We start from the raw sequence: 22123 nt of genomic DNA, 5'->3' as shown, positions 1-22123 counted from the left end.
TGGGGACCAGAATGGGCCTCTGGTTTGACAGCTCCCAATCACGTTGCCCTTTTTATAATTATACGTCCGTTTTGGATATCTTCCCTGCTTTATCTTTATTTTTTACTTATTTCATAAAATTTGTACACCACTTGATTGTAGAAACCCTCAAAAGAGCTTTACAAAAATAATAAAACAGTAAGATTATTGGTAAAAATGACCACAAAATTAAAACCAGCAAAAAAGTAAAAACACATATTCTAAATATTTGTATATATATCTCTTCCATTGTGCCAGTGAGATCAGAATGTCGGACTTGCGTTCCGTTACTGAGCTGATAAAGCTTATCTGGCGATGATTAACAACCTGAGCCTTTGATAAGGCTCCAAGCACGTTTCCCCATTACGCAGAGTATACAGCAGCATGCGGAAGGACAAGAGAGTATGAGCTACATGGCTAAAGAGTTTTATTCCTAATTACGCAGACAGAAAAGAAACATCCTCTCTCTGTGAGAGCAGAGAACAACTGAAACACAAAGGAACAGGAAACCAGTAAACATCACATCCGTCTCCCGTGAGACTTCCAACAGTATGGAAAGTCTGGAATGCAAAACAGAGTCTTGTGACTCCAAGCACTGCATAGTGGCACAAACAGAAACTAACACAGAATAAGTCCTTCAATCTGAAGGTGCCTAGTTAGCATCCAAGCATATGTACCCACTAGAGAACACTGTATAGTTACATTTCTTTTGTACTTTTGCAGAATTTTGTTTTCTTTTGTCCTGGAAATAATGAAAAGGATTTGCAAAACCTGTTTGCCAGAGGCGAAGGTAGAGTAAGTAGACAAACAATGAGAAGCGACTGATCCGTTTTCTTCTTCTTCTTCTTCCCCAAAATGGCTTCAGTGCTCTGACAAAGCTGTGTTCCGTCTCAATGGCCTGGCTGGTGAATCTGGACAAAATGTACACTCCGTCTTGAGAAATATTTCTCAGCTGGTACTTTCCTCAAGCAACTAATATTTCCTAATTTAAATTCCTTTTTAACACTCACACCTGCTCCCATCTCAGTATCAGGTGAATCACAATGTTCATAATATAGAAAACACATAATTTATTCACTGCTTCCCTTATTTGTATGTTATCGTAGTAGTCAGTGAGAGCCAGTGTGGTGTAGTGGTTAAGAGCGGTAGTCTCGTAATCTGGGGAACCGGGTTCGCGTCCCCGCTCCTCCACATGCAGCTGCTGGGTGACCTTGGGCCAGTCACACTTCTTTGAAGTCTCTCAGCCCCACTCACCTCACAGAGTGTTTGTTGTGGGGGAGGAAGGGAAAGGAGATTGTTAGCCGCTTTGAGACTCCTTAAAGGGAGTGAAAGGCGGGATATCAAATCCAAAGTCGTCGTCTTCTTCTTCTTCTTCTTCTTCTTCTTCTTCTTCTTCTTCACCCAAGTGAAAAATCTAAATGGACCTTTACCATCACTACCACTTGGACTGGACCTCATTTTTTAAGGGGCATAGCAGTCCCTATTTTTTGCTGAAGTGGTAAGGCTGTGCCTGAGCTGTGTGGCAAGTAAGAGTCAGGGAGGACATAGGAGGGAAGACGGGAATGCTCACTGCCCCAAACCACAGTTTGGAGGATGGTCGTGAAAGCAGCCATAGTATCTGTGACAGAATGGTAACTTTAGAATGCATAAAGCACTCCTGCCACTCCTGTGGAAATGTATTATGGAAATTCAGAGTATCAAAGACTGTATCCCTACCCTACACTCAGCTCTCACCTGTAGTGAGAGAAGCTGTCAGCATGTGAAAGCAGCCGCACCCTGGGAACAGTTTTGCCGAGTTGGCTAAGCCAGGTGAAGGTAGCTGATGGGTCTCAAACCCTTGGTGAGTGAGGTGGACCAATTCGCCACCCATGGTGTAGACAGTGCTGAGCTAGGTGGACTGGGCTATCTTCCTATGTTCCTGACTGAACCATCCTGGTTTGGAGGGCTCATTGGGTGGTATTCAACTAAGTTTCACTGAAAAGTGGACACATCAAAATTAATAGACCTAGCTTAGTCATGTTCATTAATTTCAATGTCGCTCCGAGTAAAAATTAGTTGAAAACCACCCACTCAAACCAGTTTGCTGTTCAGGCATTTTGGAAACAATGATCTGAATAGACAACGCGTGTGAAATGCTTGAGCTCATTGCTGAGTCCAACCCTCTAAACCATGGTTGGGGAAAACCGTAAGAATGCGGCCAGCATCTTCCCCCATAAAATGAATCTTACACCATATAGGCACAGGTGTCAACATAGGTCAACAGTTGGGGACACAAACTTTTGGATAAGCTTTGGGGCCTATGTATAATGATGTTTTATGGAAGGCCTCTAGGCTAATTCATTCATATAGCAGCGCTCCTGAATGTCTTGTACACAAATGTCCTCAAGGTTAGAACTTGTACACATAGTGCACATTACTATGGAGGAGAAAGTAACAAGTCAATTTTACCATAAATACAGGCATACCTGTTTAAATATGATCACTGTGATTCATTCAGGTGAATCTAAAATGTGAATCCAGGTATGTGGAACTACCTATATTATACCATCAATAGATATAACCACCTATTGGATTGACTTTTTAAATAGACATGTTGACTAAAAGATATGTAATATCAATATCCATCAAGTTATTGAACAACATGGGAGTATTTTGATTGTTTGAAAATCAATTGCGTGTGTGCAGTGAAAAGAATATTAATGAAGTTACCAAAATTTTGTTACTGTTATCAACTGCAAAGGATTTGAATCAGAAATCCCTCACCTTTTCTTGCTTTGCTTAATTGCTATGCCTTTTTTTTTGCAAAGCTTAGGACAAAATTTGCATATAAAAGTAGAGGGTGCTTTGAGATAATCAAATGCTCCAGTAGGAAGAAAATGATCAGATGATTAATTTGTATTAATGAAGATTCGGGGGGGGGGGGTTTAGTTTCACAGCCTAATCTCTGGCAGAACAGCTGCTGTGGAAATAAATAGGCTGAAGATGACAAATGCCTGAATCTCCATGCAACTGCTACAATCTGGTATGAACAGCAGTGTATAGATCTCTCCATAAATGCAAGATGACTCTTCTAAAATATACAGAACTAACCATTGTTATAATACTAGGGTGGGTGCTAAAAACCTGAACACTGGGGAAAGGGTAATCCATACACAGGCAGGACCACACTGAACAAAATCTCATCCACCACTGAGATAAGAAGTGACTCCTTATAAATAAAAATGATAGAGCATATTGCAAAATCAATTGTACTAGACAGTAAATTGTACAATCAATGTAAAATGTGAGGATCCAAATTCACAATATTGCAGTTTTACCCCTCTCTCTCTTTTTAAAGAACATTACATGATTTTAATTTTTTTATAGATGTAATTCTTCCCAGAGAGCAAATTTATTTTAAATATAATCATAAATTTTCCAGAAAATACCTTTAAGCTACAATCCTATAACTACGTTCCTGGAAGAAGGGTTAACACAACTTACTTCTAAGCAAACACACCTAGTAAATTGTGCTCTTAATTTAATATTTTTTCTATCACAGTAGCAAACATCCCTTTGCGTAATGTTGTCTTGGCTAAGCAGGTTGGGCTATCGATCTGACCCAAAATAAGGGTTGTCATTTTAAAGAGATTATGGAGCCCGAATACACAGTCTATGGACGCTGTGGTTGCAATGGTCCTTCTCCTAAGACATTGCTCACCTATTCTCAGATTTTATGAAGTCAGTATTGCCACATCATGCAGCCCTGCAGGACCATAAACAGCTTTTGATTTTTGTTAGCATCATATGATGTTCCCTAGGCCACAAAGTTAGGATATGTCCAACACTGGAATACAATTGGTTTCATCTACAAACTTCTAAGGAGTTAGCATTTCAGCTCTCGGCAACAATCTGGTAGGAAAAACTACATAAAGTAAATAAGGAAACATTGTCAAACTATATCTGCGGTCTGTATGTATGTTGAGAGTAATGATTTACATACATGTAAATGTGGGCTGAAAATTAAGCTGGTTGTGTGATGGTGTAATCAAATGAGTGCTTAGCTGAAAGATTAGCATCCTCAGTGTTCTGATCTGGATGTAATATATCTTGGTTTATTAACCTGGAATTTGCATCATAATTCGACTTGCGAGCTCTGCCAATCTGTGGCCCACATGGGTATATTTACCAAAGCAGGTGTGCCAGCTTGGCACTGTGACAGTGGGTGCCCTGGCCTGTGGGTGCCATGCAGCGTGCATGGTCCTGCCGCTGAAATCTGTGGGTGCCTGGCCCCTTCATGGGGAATTTTGTGGGTGCTCAGGCACCAGGGGCCCAGCACCTATGTACTAAAGTTGCCTGTTACATATAAACTGAGAAGGATGTACACAAGCTTCAGAACACTACACTACAGCATAATAACTGGTTCCCAGATAATACTTGCACTTTGCTGAGACTCAGTTGCCTATACTAGTGGCACAGGAAAGTAGAATGGGCAGAACCCTAAAATGGGTTTGGGGCTGTACTTTTCCATGTCATATGACTGGAGAGAAGTACCTTGCACAACTGCCTGTCTCATTATTGGCCTATAATACACATGCCTCATTTTATTTATTTATTTGCAAATAAACTTACATTAAAAATCTCAATCAAGTTTATCATATTAAATATTAGTTATCCCCCACTCTGTGTATATGAATTTCCTTTCTCTGTCATAGATATATTATTATATAAAGTTTAGTTTGTCTTGCTTGGTTTAATTCAAGACAAATTTTAGTCCCCCCCTTTTTTTTAGTTCCAGGAGCTCCAGACTTACATGAAGGTAAGCAAAGGCTGTTCCATCCATTTCCTGTGCAAAAACAGGAACTTTATATAAATGCTGGAGTGCAGGAATAATTCAGGACGGTGGCAAAATTATTCCTTCTAATAAGGTTTATTGGGCTAATTTTGATCTGTAACCCAGCTCCAAGAGCACTGTTTGAAAATGATGATGCTAGGTGAAACATTCTAATCAGATCATATTATTTGTTTGTTGTTGTTTAGTCATTTAGTCATGTCTGACTCTTTGTGACCCCATGGACCAGAGCACGCCAGGCACTCCTGTCTTCCACTGCCTCCCGCAGCTTGGTCAAACTCAAGTTGGTAACTTCGAGAACACTGTCCAACCATCTCGTCCTCTGTCGTCCCCTTCTCCTTGTGTCTTCAATCTTTCCCAACATCAGGGTCGTTTCCTGGGAGTCTTCTCTTCTCATGAGGTGGCCAAAGTATTGGAGTCTCAGCTTCAGGATCTGTCCTTCCAGTGAGCACTCAGGGCTGATCATATTATGCGAAATGTGATTATTGATTAAAAGCTTTGAGGTTTTTTTGGCAGGTTAAAATAAAGCCCCATGAAGCCTACAACATAAACAAATATGGCTGGTGTAGAAACAACACTCTCAATCTCTTAATACTGGTTGAAACTAGATTAGGAGTGAGCCACGAGACCACTCTCTTTCCCACCAAAACAGACCCTACTTGCCTGCGCACTGACACTAATAAATCCTGGTTCAGAGAGAAACTGTTTATGATTCAATATTGTTAACACTGGTACTAATAACTTAAGTCATAGTCACAGAAAGACAGGGAGAGGGTAATTTGCATGCAATCAGTGATTGGAATGGGAGAAGAGAGCACATGAACTGCCTTGGGACCTAAAGTTCAAAGGTGAGATTTAAGTGTTGTTGTTTAGTCGTTTAGTTGTGTCCAACTCTTCGTGACCCCATGGACCAGAGCACGCCAGGCACTTCTGTCTTCCACTGCCTGCCACAGTTTGGTCAAACTCATGCTGGTAGCTTCGGAACACTGTCCAACCATATCGTCCTCTGTCGTCCCCTTCTTCTTGTGCCCTCCATCTTTCCCAACATCAGGGTCTTTTCCAGGGAGTCTTCTCTTCTCATGAGGTGACCAAAATATTGGAGCCAGCTTCAGGATCTGTCCTTCCAGTGAGCACTCAGGGCTGATTTCCTTCAGAATGATAGGTTTGATCTTCTTGCAGTCCATGGGACTCTCAAGAGTTTCCTCCAGCACCATAATTCAAAAGCATCAATTCTTCAGCGATCAGCCTTCCTTATGGTCCAGCTTTCACTTCCATATTTTAAGATAAATGTTGTTGGACTATAACTCTCGCTATCCCTGACCATTGATCATGCTGGCTGGAGCTGATGGGAGTTGGAGTTCAACAACATCTGGAAGGCCACAGGTTCCCCATGTTTGCTTTTTTTTTTAAGAGGATTCTAAAACCTGATCCAGACCTCTTAGCTATGGTTAAATGAATATGCCATACCATTAGCCTGTAATTACATTTTAAAGTTTAATTTGAACATTTACTATACAGAGCACTGAATGACCAGAGAGAAAAGTCTTATAATGAAATTTTAATTATACTTATTTTAATAAAATAGTGAAATTAGCAAACATAATCCACAGCCTAGTTAATGTCAAAGTTCTTTGATTTCAGTCATTTTAGTTCCACTGAGGTCAATGAGACTAAAATCAGCTACTTTATCAAAATAATTAAAATCACTGCGCTGGGATCATACTTAAGATTTTTTCTCTCCTTTCTGGTAAATGTTTCTATTGAAGCTAACTTCAAAGGATTTTTGGGGTAAAAAAATAATAATAATATCTGCATCAAACATACTTTTCAGGCCACAAAGTAAAGCTCTTCAGACAGCTCTGTTCTACATTTGCGATGTGAAAATTATTAATTGCAAATTCCTGAAAGAATCAGAAAGATCTCTTGGGATAATTTTGGGGCATACTGCATGATATAGTGATATGAAACAGACTCAGAGAGGTTTTTCTTTTTTGGGGGGGTGGAGCTGCTGCTGCTACAAAACCCTGTTCCATGAGGGCACAAGGAGAAGGGGATGACAGAGGACAAGATGGTTGGACAGTGTTCTCGAAGCTACCAGCATAAGTTTGATCAATCTGTGGGAGGCAGTGGAAGACAGGAATGCCTGGCGTGCTCTGGTCCATGGGGTCACGAAGAGTCGGACACGACTAAACAACAAATTGGTGGCTGAGGTATGTGTCTTTACAGTGTGCTATGAGACACATGTAAAAAAAAAATCATATATTTCTGCATCAATGGGAAATGAAACAGAGAAAGACTTGTAAAAAATAACAACAAAAAACTCCCTACTGCAGTGGAACATAAAATAGTAGATGAAAGTGCAAATGAATGTCCCAAGAGTGAGGCATTGTTGATATATCCCTAGATGGGAGCTGCAGTCAAACAATAGTTGAACAACAACAGGGTGGGGAAGACTGGGTTTATAAGGACGACATTTCCCTCTCCCTTTACAGGCCTCACACACCTGAAACTGAGTGAGTTCTGACACTAAGGAGGGACAGGTGTGGGATAGATATCCAGTTTTTATGTGACAATATGTCTACCATAAAAACATCAGCCCATATTCTGCCTCCCGCCCCCCTTAATACAATTTACTCTGGTAGAATGAGGGTGTGTGTGCATTTTTCAAAGCCTTGGATTGTCTTGGGGAAATGATCTGAATTTCCCCCAATTAAAAATCTCAGCCCATCACCCCAAAACCACCACTTTAATGTCAAAACGCAATTCTGGAATGTAATCTGAGCCTTGTTGCTATGGTGTCATTTCAAATACTCACATCTCTTTTCTATAGAAAATTCTTAGTATTGTACTGAAATAAAAACAAGTGCACATTTAAAAGAATGTCATTTCAAAGAAATCAAGGCAATTTTGCTACCTCCTCTACTGGGGAAAAAATAAATAAAGCAGAAAGGAGATATGTAGATGGGGAAGAGGGGGGGGGATGCTGAAGAAGGATGCATAATGATTCCCCAAATCTGGCCTTTTACTTTATAATGCTGAACACAGTTTATATACACAAAGTAATCAAACGCAGTTTTATACAGCTGCAGAAAATTGAAGGATTTCCTACTTTGCTGGGGCAGTGGTGGAGGAACAACTATACTCCCAATTCTCAAAAAGCTTTGAAGACATAAATTACACATATATTAGGAGAACTATGCATTAAAGAATTTCAGAATGTATGATTATGTCTAGAATGTGCATCTTACACTTAAGCCTCTATACTTGATTGCTGTACATTTGATGGGTGGCCTCAGGTAGACTGGGGGAATAGGGTGGTGGTAATCCACAGTGGTAGAATGGACTTCACGGGACTTCAGTCTGCAGGTAGGGGAAACATAGTATTTTTGACCACATCCCTGCATCATCATCATCATCATCATCATTGTTATGTTTAAAAAACCCTGCAAGCAGAAAAGTAGCACACAAGGGAGTTGACTGGCCTGGAACTTCCATCTCAGTTGCAGCCAGCACCCTCCCTACAGAGACATCAGTGCTGCTTATTGAGGTGGTGTGGGGGCAGTGACATCAGAGCTGTGAAGCACTGGTGGAACTGACCTTCTACTCTCATTGTGGTGCACCTGCACAATGAGGCTTTTGCAAACCACGTTCAGCCTGCCATGGTCCTCCCCTGGTCTGCCAAGTTGTGCTGGGCCATTGGAGGAATTGCTTTGGGAGAAACTGCTTTGGGAAGGGCTGAAGCTCAATGGAAGAGCACCTGCTTCGTTTTCCCTGTGGTGCAGCTTCAACTTCTTAAACTGTTTCCCATAATTGTGAGGACTGGAAACATGGGGCGAGATTTGCCCAACAGACCCCATCAGCAGAAGCCCTGGGCAAGGACCTCCACTTACACAATGGGGTTTCCACCCTGCCCATCCCACTGCACTCCTGAAATTGGCTCTGGGGGATCTGGAGAACGCCCGGAACAGCCCAGCGGGATAACGGGAGATTGTTCCATCTGACAAACTACAATGCTTGTGCTAACTCAAAGTTCATAACAGCACAAAACAGAATTCCACCCGACAGACGACGGAGCAGTGTGCCTTTGAGGGTGAGGTCAATCTGTTGGAAGGTTACAGCACCTGCTGTGTTGTAGAGACTGATATGAGAGAGACATGCTTTCCAACAGCTGGGGCAGATGAAGGTGTTCGGTTGCGCTGCTGCAGATGCACCATGGCATTTCTTCTCTCTCTGCTCTTCCCGGCGGTCTTTCGCCCTCTGCTCACTGCTATGGATGCACAATGTGACTGTCTCCAGGCAATGCACTTATCTTCATGCCACGTTTGCAGACATCTTTGCAATGCATAGTTGGTCTGCTGATGGACCTGGTGCCTGAAGCCAGCTCCCCGTACCACATGTCCTCAGGGACCCTTCTACCTTCCATTCTGTGGACATGACCAAGCCATAGATGCTGCTGAGACAGGAAAAAGAATATGGGCTTGGGAGAGCACACCTTTGTTTGAGATTCTGTCCTGCCATGTGATGCCTAAAATCTTCCTGATGCAGCACATGTGGGAGGCATTGAGGCATTGCTCCTGACAGTTGTAAGTTATCCACGACTCACTCCATAAAGCAGTGTGCTCAGCAGGGAAGCCTGGTAGACCTTCATCTGCCTTGCCCATATGCTTGTCCAGCTCAGTGTTGATGGAGAGGTTGGAGGTTATGGCAGATCCCAGGTAGATAAAAGCATCTACCACCTCAAGAGGGTGGTCACCAATGCTGATGTGTGGAGTGCTGATGATGTCCTGACCCAGGATGTTGGTCTTTGTCAGGCTGATAGTAAGACTGAATTCCCTGCAGGCTTGGGCAAAATGGTTGATGAGACTCTGTGGAGCTTCCTCGGTGATACAGCACTGTAAAGGCTGCATCACCTGCAAACAATATCTCTCAGATAAGGACCCACCACACTTTGTTATTGGCGCAGAGATGCCAGGTTGAACAGACCTCCTATCTCTCCTTGAATTAAAGTACATACCGTCTTCAGTAGAGCTCAAGGTCTAAGAGAGCAACAAGGAGAACAATATGCCAAAGAGAAAGAATACAGCCCTGTTTCATACCACTCTTTGATTCCATACTCTTTAGAAAACTGAGTTTCTCAGGAACCCGAACACTGAGCATGATTGCAGTTCTGTAGGAAACCAAGATGCTGTAACAATGAGGTGCACCAATCGGAATGTGCATTCTTAGTTTTAGAATTCTTTTCGCTGGTGGATTAATTCACTGGTTCTGCTGGCAGTCATTTGCAAGCTATCTTTGCAGCTAAACTGATGTCATGGGCCATAGGAGTATTCAATAGAACTATTAAAATTAATGTATAATTTTAATTTCTTCTACAAAGCTTGATCTGTGGGGTTAACTAGGTCCAGTATTTCAAACCCCATCAAACAGGCATTTAAATTGCCATGTAGGTTTCTCTCTCTCTCTCTGTAGCACAATTATAGCAATCAAAGCACACGGCTGACTAAAATGATCGCCTCAGTGAGACACAACTGATGACAGATTTGGATGAAATGGAAAGCCGAGGAGGCACAGAGTAAAATTGGGAAGTTGCTGATACTTTCTTTAAAAAGGAAGAGAGCTATGGTGATACTTAAATGAGCCTTATTTCTGATTATCCATGTATAGGACTGTGATGCCAGCATCCCAGTATCATTTATTGATTGATCCATCCATCCAATCGATCAATCAATCATTTAACAAATTTGCATACTTCATTTCAATGGAAAACCCCATTCTTCCCAAGGCAATTCACAAGTTACACAATACAATTCAGTTTAACACTGTTTAAAACACCCAAATAATTTTGGACAGTATTAAATGAAAAGACTGTTAAAAGTCAAGGAAAAAACACAACAGTTCACCATAGTGCAAAACTGCTCAAACTGGGGCTAAAGAACCAATTACGCAGCTTAGAACATAATTAGCAACTGAAGGCCACGATAAAAATATGCCCAGAGGTTGTAAACATCAGCCTGTTAGTGCTGTAAAAACACAGAATTCAGAGTCGGAGGCAACCCCAAGGAGCTAATTCTAGATGCTCCTTAGTATCTTTTCTACAAGACTTGCCATATGGCCTTAGAAAATCTCTTTTAAGTTTCCTCAGCTCCTCATTACTTGATTATTTAAGTTGAATTCGCCCAATGCAAAATTATAAGAGCGCTGATTCTTCTCAACCCTAGGAGTTGGCAAGGGCAGTGACCTCTTCCCACAGCCACAACCATATAGTGCAACCAACTAAAAAGGTGGGGAGGGGGGAGAGAGAGGGATGAAAGGTGGTTAAACTATGTCAGTTATAGAACAGTGAAGCAATACCAATGCACGATCAAAATCACAACATCATAATTTCCAGAAAGCAAAAGCTTTAATTCCTTTCAGTTTGCAAGGCCAGATTAAGGAAGCCAAAAATAATAAAAACAAAGAATTGTAGTGTTGGAAGGGACCCCCCAGGGTCATCTTAGTCCAACCCCTCCCAATGCAGGAATTCTGCCCATAGCAGTCCCTGGGTGGGCTTGAACTACCAGCCTTCTGGTTAACAGTCAGACGCACAGACCCGTTGCACCGTTGGAGGCCTATTGCATAAAATAGCAGATGAAAGTACAAAAGAGAGTTCCATTTCCACCCATGCTTTCCGTTTTGTTTATGGATCAGAGACATCAGGCATTTCGACTGGACAGCGTTGTGATAAGAATGAAGATGTGATTAATAATAATATAATATAATATAATATAATATAATATAATATAATATAATAATATAATATTATAAAAACTTCCCTAAACAGGGTTGCCTTCAGATGTCTTCTAAAAGTCACCTATAGTCATACCTCGGTTCCCGAACGCCTTCGGAGTCGAATGTTTCGGCTCCCGAATGATAGAAAACCGGAAGCGGGTGTTCCAGTTTTCGAATTTTTTTTGGAAGCCGAACATCCGGTGCGACTTCCACTATAGTTTCTTTCCAGCACGCCTGCACAATTGGAAACCAACTGGAAGCCGTGCCTTGGTTTCCAAATGTTTTGGAAGTCGATCGGACTTCCGGAACGGATTCTGTTCGACTTCCAAGTTACGACTGTAGTTATTTCCTTGACATCTGATGGGAGGGCTTTCCACAGGGAGCGTACCCCTACTAAGAAGGCCCTCTCTCTGGTTCCCTGTAACCGCACTTCTCACAGTGAGGGAACCGCCAGAAGGCCCTCGGCGCTGGACCTCAGCGTCCTGACAGAACGATGGGGGTGGAGACGCTCCTTCAGATATACTGGACCGAGGCCGTTTAGGGCTTTAAAGGGTTGGCGCCATTGTTTAATGGCGGATTCCCTCCGAGCTCCGGAGGGAATCGGCTCCGTAGCGTCTGGGTCTGGCCGCTGCGGCGAAGCGGGGACCCTTAAAATCACAGGCGCGGATGCCTGTGAACACAGAGACTCGGCGGGCACCATTTGCGCCCCCCCAATCCGCGCCGGAGCCTTTTTAAAGGCTTCGGAACGGAGGCAGGGTGAGGCGTGGTGCTGAGAGTACTCCCTCGCCTACGGAGTGAAGCCGCAAGCCATAGACAGAGAGCGCCAACTTCTTCCAAGACCGACTGGACTCTAAAATATAAACCCGTGAGTAATACGGAGATTGGAATGTTAAAAAACTTAATTCTGGATTTGGAACGAGCGGGAAGGGGCTAAAAAGGAAGTCACCCCCCCTCTTTGTAAACAATTTAAAGCAAAGGACTGGGCAACTAAGGTCGAGAGAACCTGTTTTTTTTTGGTGAAAAGATCTTGATTTCACGGTTTTGACACTATAAGGATTTACTGGAGGATAAAAAGAATTTGGGGACTGAAATTTCACACCCCCCCCGAGACCCGGGAACGTCCTAAGAGAAAGTCTGTTGCATGGAAGATTTTGACAGCTGTCAAGAGAGCTGCGAGTCAGCTAGTTGCCAGCTGGAAAAAGAGAACATTGTTTCTGCTGTTTTTGTTGTTTTATTTGAAAATAACGAGGGCTGATACAAATTAACTGGACTTTTGGTTTTGAGCTGAAAGGAATATTAAGGAACTAAAATCCCCCTAGAGGGGTAATAGGGATACTACATTACAAAAATGGCTGGAGTACGTAAATTTCAAGCAGAACTGGATAGAACACTCGCTCTCTTGGGAAACTTGAAAGATGAATACAATGTTATGTCTACAAAGATATCACTACTACACTGGACAGTGAACAATAGTTTTGAGCCTGATAAGGACTTGAAACAGGAAGCCTACTTAACTGAACAAGTAAATGAAACTGAAAGTGCAGAAATGATGGAGCAAGGTGCTGTCTTTGAAGAAAATGAAGGAGAAGCAGGAGATGTGCAGGAGTTAAAGGAGAGTTACAATATGAGGCCAGACATGATGATAAAAAAGGACAATAAAAATTGGATGTGGAAAGCCTGGTCTGAATGGGAGATTATAAATCTGCGGAAGGTGAAAGCTGGAGCCTTGGGGACATCTGGATCTGTAAGAAATTTGAAACAAGAGTTGGAGCCCCCCATAGGCTTTGCGTTCAAGTATGGAAGACTGGCTGGAAGCAACAAGGATTCTGCTGGGCCGGAGCCCCTCCGAGACTTGGGGTTTAACATTAAGGACCATCAAAGAGACCGGCAGAAAGGAACTGAGAGAGATAAAAGGGCCTCGGACGTGAGGTCTCCAGGCTAAATAAATAACATAAAGACTGATGGACATTGGTTGGGGACTGGAACCGGGAAAAAGGGCGGGTGGAGGTTGGGAATCCAAAGGGTACATAAGGATAATTTGTTTTTCTTTTCATTTAATTAGTGGTAAGGAAATTGGGTAAATCGTGGAAGGGAAAATTTGGGTCGACTTTAGGAAAAAGGTTTAAGAACAATTAATGAGGTATAAGTATTGATGTGTGTTTTTAATAAGGTAAAATTGGTTTCTTCTTTTTTAAATTAATTGAAAATAAGATTGTAAAAAATAAATGGAGGAAATGGAAAAAAGAAGCAAAGTAAAATAATGGTATGTTAGAATAAATGTATAAATTAAGGTAAAGAAATAAGTTAAGGACTTGCTGAACTGATAATTTAAATTGGAATACAAGAAGGGGAGGTGTGAGGAGGTCTGAGAAATAAGGTTAAGAACAATAAGTATGAATAATTTTATGTGTTTCTTTTCTATTTTTTCTTTTGTTGTTGTTTAATTTTGTTATGTATTTTTGTATCTTTCTTTTGTTTTGTTTATTTTTTGCTCTTGTTTAATTCTTGAAAATGCTAATAAATATTTAATAAAAAAAAAAAAAAAAGGTCAGCACCAACACTTTGAATTGTGCTCGGAAACGTACTGGGAGCCAATGTATGTCTTTCAGGGCTGGTGTTATGTGGTCTCGGTGGCCACTCCTAGTCACCAGTCTAGCTATTCCAAAACCACTACCATAGGCAATCCCGTATATAATTCTAGAGCCCAGCTGTGCCCCTTTCCTTTCATGTATGAGCTTACATCATACTTTGAACTGTTTGGGTGCAATTACAGGATTTCTGACAGGCCTGAAGGCTATTCTTTCCCAACTAGGCATGCTCTGTTTGGGCATTCCCCCACTTACATGATTAAGAATCAAGGGAAGCAGATAGGCCAACCACCATTCACATGTAGGGGAGGCATTTTGCAGAGCTGAGCCTATAAGTGGAGAACCCTGCATGTTCAGGATACCAGGAGACAGAGGTCTCTTGGTGCTGAGTGAGAAATGTTGGAAGGAAGCGAGGTCAAACCCTAGCTCTCTGGTGTTCATGCTGTCCATGGGAGAGCTAGAGAGATCCCTAGAATGCAGTTTGAAAAGCAATTATAGATGTTAAGTTGTACAACTAGAGTATTTAAGATCTGATTGTATTCTAGGTCAGGAAATAATAATAATATCTTTATTGTCATTGCCCCCTCTCGGGGACAACGAAATTACTTCTGAGAAACTGAGAGTTGCTTCGTCTTTGTATGGAGAAAATCAACCTTCCTTCCGCATGATAGGAATTTTGTAGCCCTCCCCCAATAAATCTTGGAACACTATTCTGATGTGTAAGAAATGGCAAACATAGTTTGATCCAAATAAATAAGCACAGTATGGAGATAATGATAGTTGGCTAGTTAGCATTCCCTCTTCTCTAGCATTAGGTGAAAGCTGTTGTTTTCAAAGGACTACACAGGTGATTTGAAAGAAACTCCCTGTTTATTATTTTTAGGTTTGTGGTATACACTACTTTCATTTTATTCTGCACAGATTCATAGCGTAGTCTGCAATCTTCGGGTAGAATGGCGTCTGTTGAACTTTAGACAATGTGTATTTTTTATTTATCCAGACCCTGGGTGAAATAATTTTATATTACTGGACAGAGATTGCCAGGGGAACTGTTAAGGTATATTGGAAGTTTCTGGAACACAATAAAAATGAAGCAAGTTGGCCCCATGTTACCTCTCTGGAAAAATTCCATAAAAAAACACCAATAAGCAAGTTGGTAGATTCTGTCTTACAGAGCCCATTACTACTGAACATCAGCTTAATCTAACTATAGTGGCACAGACATAGCACAGGTGAAAAAGATTGGAATCAGAGCAAGCCCAATGAATTTCAGAACTGTTATTTGTTGTGAAAGGGGAAGAGTAATTTCAGTCTCCCCTCTACTTCTGCCATAATAGAATTCTGAAGAAAATAGAATGTTGTCTGGTCCTTAAGCTCTCTCCTCAAACTGAGGACTCACCTCTCACTCCTTCAGTCTATCACAACGTAGCTGAATCTTTTCCAGCTGTGCTGAGCATGCTGTGCTGTCCAGCTTCTGGAATCCTGTGCTAGCATACTGCAACTTTTTACCTCAACACAGTATTCCTTGTCATATGTGCAAAGTGTACACACTGTAATTCAGTCAGTCAAAATCACAACATCTTCTCTACTGCTATGTTACTTTCATTATGAAAAGCATGAGGTGTTTTTTTAATGAGTATCCTGCCAATTTTTTGTTGTTGTCAAACGACAAGTTTTGGTGCAAAAAGTGAAACTTGTGGAAATTTAGGCTCTGCCCAAATTTCACCTTTACCCTAAAATACTTGAGCTATAAATAAACCAAGTGATTTCAAAATGATTTAAGCACTTAGGTGCCACCACATTTCACAAATCAACACACAAAGAGCCGAAAACGATGAACATAACTCTCCTACAAACCCTCTAAACCCAAAATTCAGTTCAAGACTATTCATTCCCATTGTAATTCATATGGCATTTCTGGAGATAAATGGCTGGGCAAGGAAGCCATGCAGACACTGGCACTAATCCAGGTGATAAGTAAAATTACTAGCTGTTACAAGACTGATACAAAACTCCCTGGAAAGGCTGCTCAATGCCTTTCTCCATGTCTTTATCACGCCATGCATATTCTGCACATGTTATAAAAAAAGAATGTATATTCAGCAAAAGAAACAAAAAAAGGGGGGAGAGAAAAGTAATAATGAATACCCCCCTGTTATTTTGGACTCTTAACAAGAGTAGAAACAATGAAACAGAAAGCATGCCTTTCGCACAGGATTAAAAGAATGTGCTGTTTCCTGTAGAGTTGGGAAAGAAATCCTCTGAAACCTGGCACTTAGGCTAACTGTTTCCATGAGACAGAGAACTGCACACAGTGTAACAGCAGGAGCAATTTATGGTACGCAGGAAGCAACCAGAAGTTAAAATACGCTATACCAGCGACAATAGCAAGAGCAAATAACTTATCCAGGCAAGTTCCCTAATAGGAAGAAAGCACATAATTAATAAGAATTAGCTTGCACACTCGCAAACCTCCTGGATGCCATAGGCAACAAGAACATACAGTGGTACCTCGGGTTACATACGCTTCAGGTTACATACGCTTCAGGTTACATACGCTTCAGGTTACAGACTCCGCTAACCCAGAAATAGTACCTTGGGTTAAGAACTTTGTTTCAGGATGAGAACAGAAATTGTGCTCCGGGGGCACAATTTAAGTACTTAACCCGAGGTACCACTGTAGTCTTAGGAATATAGTCAGATTCAGCGACAGCTAGCGACCCGCCCTGAAAATATTAATTACCTGCAATCACATTTTCCATGATGCATTCTAAGGAAAAAGACCCATCTTTAGAATGAAACATGAAATATATTTGTGCAGCTGACTGAAGTTTTCAGGGAAAACAAATGATCGTTTTAATTAACTAAATAAAGCTGCCTCGTTATGATGGATAGATGCATGTGGATAGAGGGCCTGAGTTGTGCAAGGGCCCCTGGAGGGTGAGACATAAGAAAGGGAGTCCCAGCTCCTATGTGCAGGGCAGGTTTGACCCAATTGTTCTTCAGAAGTCAGTGTCAACCACTCATGTATACAGAAGAGAGCCAAGGGATGTGGGTAGGGGCAAAGTCTGCTTCCTGCCTCTGATGGCTCTCGCGACTAGTGAGGGGCAGGTTTTACTCAGTCTCAAAGCGACTCACAAGCAGCTTTCTCAGACATGCTAGGGTTATGCTGGGGACTGTTTTAACAGAGACATGACTCTGAGGGGCAGAAAGGAAGTGTCCACCCTCACTAGCACACAGGATGCCCCCCTCCCTGGAGATATTTCCTCTCAATAGTTGCATGTGCAAAATTCCCAGTCTGCTCCACAAACTTCTCTAGATTTAAAACAGTTTGGGGGTGGGGGAGAAATGTGAATATTTGGCCCGTGAGAAAGTTAAAGTTCATGAAACCACCCATTAGTATATATAGGGTCCTACCTCCAACAGAGCAGAGACACAAAAATTGGAATTATCTGCTATTGCCCTTGTATTATGGAATGCCTAGCCCCCTGTCAGATGTGAAGCAGCAACCATCAGTTGCTTCGGATGTCCTGTAAAGGCTAACCTTTTGCACAGGCTTTTTCTGACCCATAAGATTGGACCCTGCTTTATTTATTTGAACCCCCCCCCCCAAAAAATTCCTGTTTTATTTGCTTTTATTTGTCTTTACATGCATTAACACTGGTGTTTTACTGGTTTCTGGTTGTATTTTTGTTGTAATGGTACGGTTTGCTTTTATATTGTACATTGCTTACAGAGTTTTAAAATATGATGTGGCTTACCGATGCTTTTAAACAAACACATAAATAACTTATTGAGGAGCTCTCAGGCCAAATCTCCAAGCTGCTTTTTCACTTTTGTGCAATTTCATTCCCCCTTCTTGCCCCCCTCCCCCCCCGGTACTGTATTACCTTGGCTACCACCTGTAGAACAAAAGCTGAACCAATGATTATCAAGGCTATTTCCAAGAAAACGCGTAGCAGGTTATTAGAATACTGTAATCCTGCTGGGTTTGTGCTTTGAGGTGCCCCTGCTTCATCAGTGACCACTATTCCCTACCATGCAAATAAAAGCAGAAGCCACTTCGTCAGGCTGCGCATGCATTCGCTTCTGTAAGCAAAGTTTCCTGCACGTACGCACTGTTTATCTCTGATTTGTGTTTGTATATGGCTTGAGCAAAGAAATCATGCAAAAGCAAACACTAGAAAAACATTGTCAGCGTGCATTAGTTAAGACTTCGGCCTTGTCTCTGACAGTTTTCTAGCACACATCTGAGGCAATTTGAGGCCGTTATAATGGGCATCTAACCTGCAGGTGCTCTAGAGACACCCAGAAATCTCGTAACCACACAGTCCTTGATAGAAAGGAAATTGCAGCTGACACAGGTGCAATGTTCCTTCCTTTCCCTGCTCACTGTAACGCACCACACAGGCCTGGTATCACCATGTCTTATCCACTGGCAACTACTGGGTCTACAACACAACAGGAATGCCCACTGCTATGTTGATGGCATGTTATGTTGATGGCATGCTATGTTGATGACACGGGTGGCGCTGTGGGTAAAAGCCTCAGTGCCTAGGACTTGCCGATCGCATGGTCGGCGGTTCGAATCCCCGCGGCGGGGTGCGCTCCCGTCGTTCGGTCCCAGCGCCTGCCAACCTAGCAGTTCGAAAGCACCTCCGGGTGCAAGTAGATAAATAGGGACCGCTTACCAGCGGGAAGGTAAACGGCGTTCCGTGTGCTGCTCTGGCTCGCCAGATGCAGCTTGTCACACTGGCCACGTGACCCGGAAGTGTCTGCCTATAGAGTGAGATGAGCGCACAACCCTAGAGTCTGGCAAGACTGGCCCGAATGGGCAGGGGTACCTTTACCTTTACCTTTTTATGTTGATGGTACATTTTCAGCTACTGCTCTGATCTTATGGACGCAAGTGGTAGTGTTAAGCAGCCACCATTTTAATTTACCGTGATACCTACTGCACAGAATCATGCCCTTGGGGATCCATCATTTTAATTCTAGTGGGGTCTACCCTTTTAAGTTATCACTATTTCCCAGAATGATGCTATATTAAGGGCATTAGGGGGAAATTAAAAATATGGTTGGTTGAAATCTGGAGCATTGTAGGCAGGAACAATCTGAAGAGGAGGACATATCTTACCCAGGAGGCAAAGAAGCTCTCTAGAATTCTTAATCTCCATGCCACAGAGGCTCTCATGCTGTTTCCTACCCCTGCTTTAAGAATAAGGTCTTATTGAGTACAGTATTTCCAAAATTGGGCGGTTTTACTGAGAGCAGACCAATTGAAATGGATAAAGATGAAGTTAGGTCCATTAATTTCAGTGGGTCTACACTGAGTGGTAATTCCCCCCCTATATGCTCAGTAATACATTTATGGCTGCATGCTGGAATAATCCACAAGAATTATCAGGTATTTTATTACCCTGTTTCAAATTTGAAATGGTACCTTAAGAAATGTCCTGAGCACCACAAATGTCTAGAACCTGCCCCCCCCCCCCCCAGTTTTGCAGTTGTTTGTTATAGTTTTGGTTATGTCTTTATGAAAATAAAGCTTTGCTATTTGGCCCATTTTTTTTATTTTCCCATTTTGAAATGGAGGTTTGGGGTATTTCAGATATGTACCTGCATTGATTGCAATATGAATTTGTATTTGCTGACATCACTTTGGAAATTTGTGTTCCTAGCTGGAAAGGTTCCTGACTGGCCTACATTCAGGCTTGGACCCACCCACGAAGGAACAACAGCCAAGGATGTGTTTCTTAGGAGATTATGCATCTTGACCATAAGCAGAGACATATTTCATGGACGCTATGCTTACTGATTGAAGAATGAGCCCGCTGGACAGTGCGCACAATTCTGCCAAGATAAACACATAATCTGGGAGATTATGCATATTATCTGGAGAATATACAAAGATACACTCCTTTCCTAAGACCTGTTAGAAATTATGTAAAAAGTGCAGAGAGAGTGCACAAAACCCTTTAAAACATGCACATTCTGTTATGTACTGAAGTTCTCACCCTGGGCCACCAGGGGGATACTGTAGATAGTTTTCACTCAGGTCCACATATGCAAATAAGGGATTGAAAGTGACGTTCAGTGATTGGATAGTTACAGAAAATGGTTACTGTTGCGTTCTAAAAAGGTAAAGGTAAAGGTACCCCTGCCTGTACGGGCCAGTCGTGTCCGACTCTAGGGTTGTGCGCCCATCTCACTTAAGAGGCTGGGGGCCAGCGCTGTCCGGAGACACTTCCGGGTCATGTGGCCAGCGTGACGAAGCTGCTCTGGCGAGCCAGCACCAGCGCAGCACACGGAAACGCCGTTTACCTTCCCGCTATAAAGCGGTCCCTATTTATCTACTTGCACTTAAGAGTGCTTTCGAACTGCTAGGTGGGCAGGAGCTGGGACCGAACGACGGGAGCTCACTCCGCTGCGGGGATTCGAACCGCCGACCATGCGATCGGCAAGCCCTAGGCGCTGAGGTTTTACCCACAGCGCCACCCGCGTCCCTTTAGAGCCGTTTCTGGGTTTTAGTTGTGGTCATTTTCCCACTTGCTGTCTATATTTGAATAGAAACATTCCCACTTGGTTTGTTGCACTGGTATCTTTGTTTTTTTAAAAAGAATCATCAGCAATGCCCTACCTGCAAACATGCTGGAGCTCTGCCCTGAGGCTTATTCACATCAACATCTACTAGCTGCCATCCTCCTGTAGCATCTTCATGAAACATCTGGAGGGGGGGGAAAACACTTGTCAGAAAGCACTTGTCAGAAGCGATTTACGTGCTCATATATACAAACAAAACTAGTGATATGTTTTGTCTTTAACTCTACTGTGCCTAGTCTTGCATTTCAACTAGCACTTCTTTGAAAGAAAGCTATTCCTATCGCAGAGAATGCAACTGAAATTCCATTGCTTTCATACTGTAATTATAGAATTTCCTTCCCAGGAAGGCATTCCTGACTGGTTAAAACCTCTCCTCCTAGCTTCTGAATTTTTGGCTTATTTGGTTTGCTGTAGTGTTTTGAGATACTGACTGATATTGTAAAGTTGACATTTTTATTTTACCCCTTTTAATTTATTTATTTTTAAAAAAGAAAGAAATTGCAATAGCAACAATGAAAGGAAAGAATTAATAAGAAATCAATAATTAAAGTTCCCACCATTGTAGGAATAGAAACTAACATCAGGGAAACTAAGAGCAGCTGCTCAGGGTACAATTAAAAGTTGATTTGCCAAAAGTCCTCCTGCTGCAACCAACAGGAAACAATACTATTAGCAGCAGCTGCGAACAGGAAACTCTTAATTAACACTGGAAAAGGACCTTTATTGAATGAGATTTTCTTGTGAGTAAATGTTATGGAAGAATCTTCGCCAAAGTGAAGATCATTTTTAGATAACACTGCACTATGTTACGTGTTCTGCTGTGTGGAAACTCAGTTTTAATTTCACTTCCAGATAATTACAAAAAAGCAATGCCTCAGGGGATTCAGGAAGGAAAGCAACAGGATTTTGTCTCCCACCAACATCTATCTCCGGAGAGCTTTGGATTGCCAAATTGTAAACGCTGTTTTAGTGAATTAACAGGGATTGGCTTATAGAAGAGTTTGGATTTGATATCCCGCTTTATCACTACCCGAAGGAGTCTCAAAGCGGCTAACATTCTCCTTTCCCTTCCTCCCCCACAACAAACACTCTGTGAGGTGAGTGGGGCTGAGAGACTTCAAAGAAGTGTGACTAGCCCAAAGTCACCCAGCAGCTGCATGTGGAGGAGCAGGGAATCGAACCCGGTTCACCAGATTACGAGTCTACCGCTCTTAACCACCACACCACACTGCCTCTCTCATTACAGGCAATGAACCGCACAGGCTTTGAATTCAAATGCTTCATTTGCATCCTACACCTAAGTGTTTCAATACAT

At 42.2% G+C, this 22123-nt stretch overlaps 1 protein-coding gene across 8 annotated transcripts in view; it reads right to left on the bottom strand.

The window, feature by feature from the left end:
• The window catches only part of NALCN (sodium leak channel, non-selective), a 195769-nt gene that overhangs the window by 92999 nt on the left and 80647 nt on the right, over positions 1-22123 (bottom strand). For all 8 annotated transcript variants that reach the window (XM_053384465.1, XM_053384464.1, XM_053384467.1 and 5 more), the window contains one exon: positions 20846-20932. In XM_053384465.1, coding sequence (XP_053240440.1) covers positions 20846-20932 — 87 coding nt within the window. The remainder of the gene's footprint in view (positions 1-20845; positions 20933-22123) is intronic.

This window comes from Podarcis raffonei, chromosome 4 (assembly GCF_027172205.1).
Source record: "Podarcis raffonei isolate rPodRaf1 chromosome 4, rPodRaf1.pri, whole genome shotgun sequence".
In the NCBI taxonomy this organism is placed as follows: Eukaryota; Metazoa; Chordata; class Lepidosauria; order Squamata; family Lacertidae; genus Podarcis; species Podarcis raffonei.
Note: the sequence above shows the minus strand (reverse complement) of the source record. Positions and strands in the feature narration are given on the sequence as shown.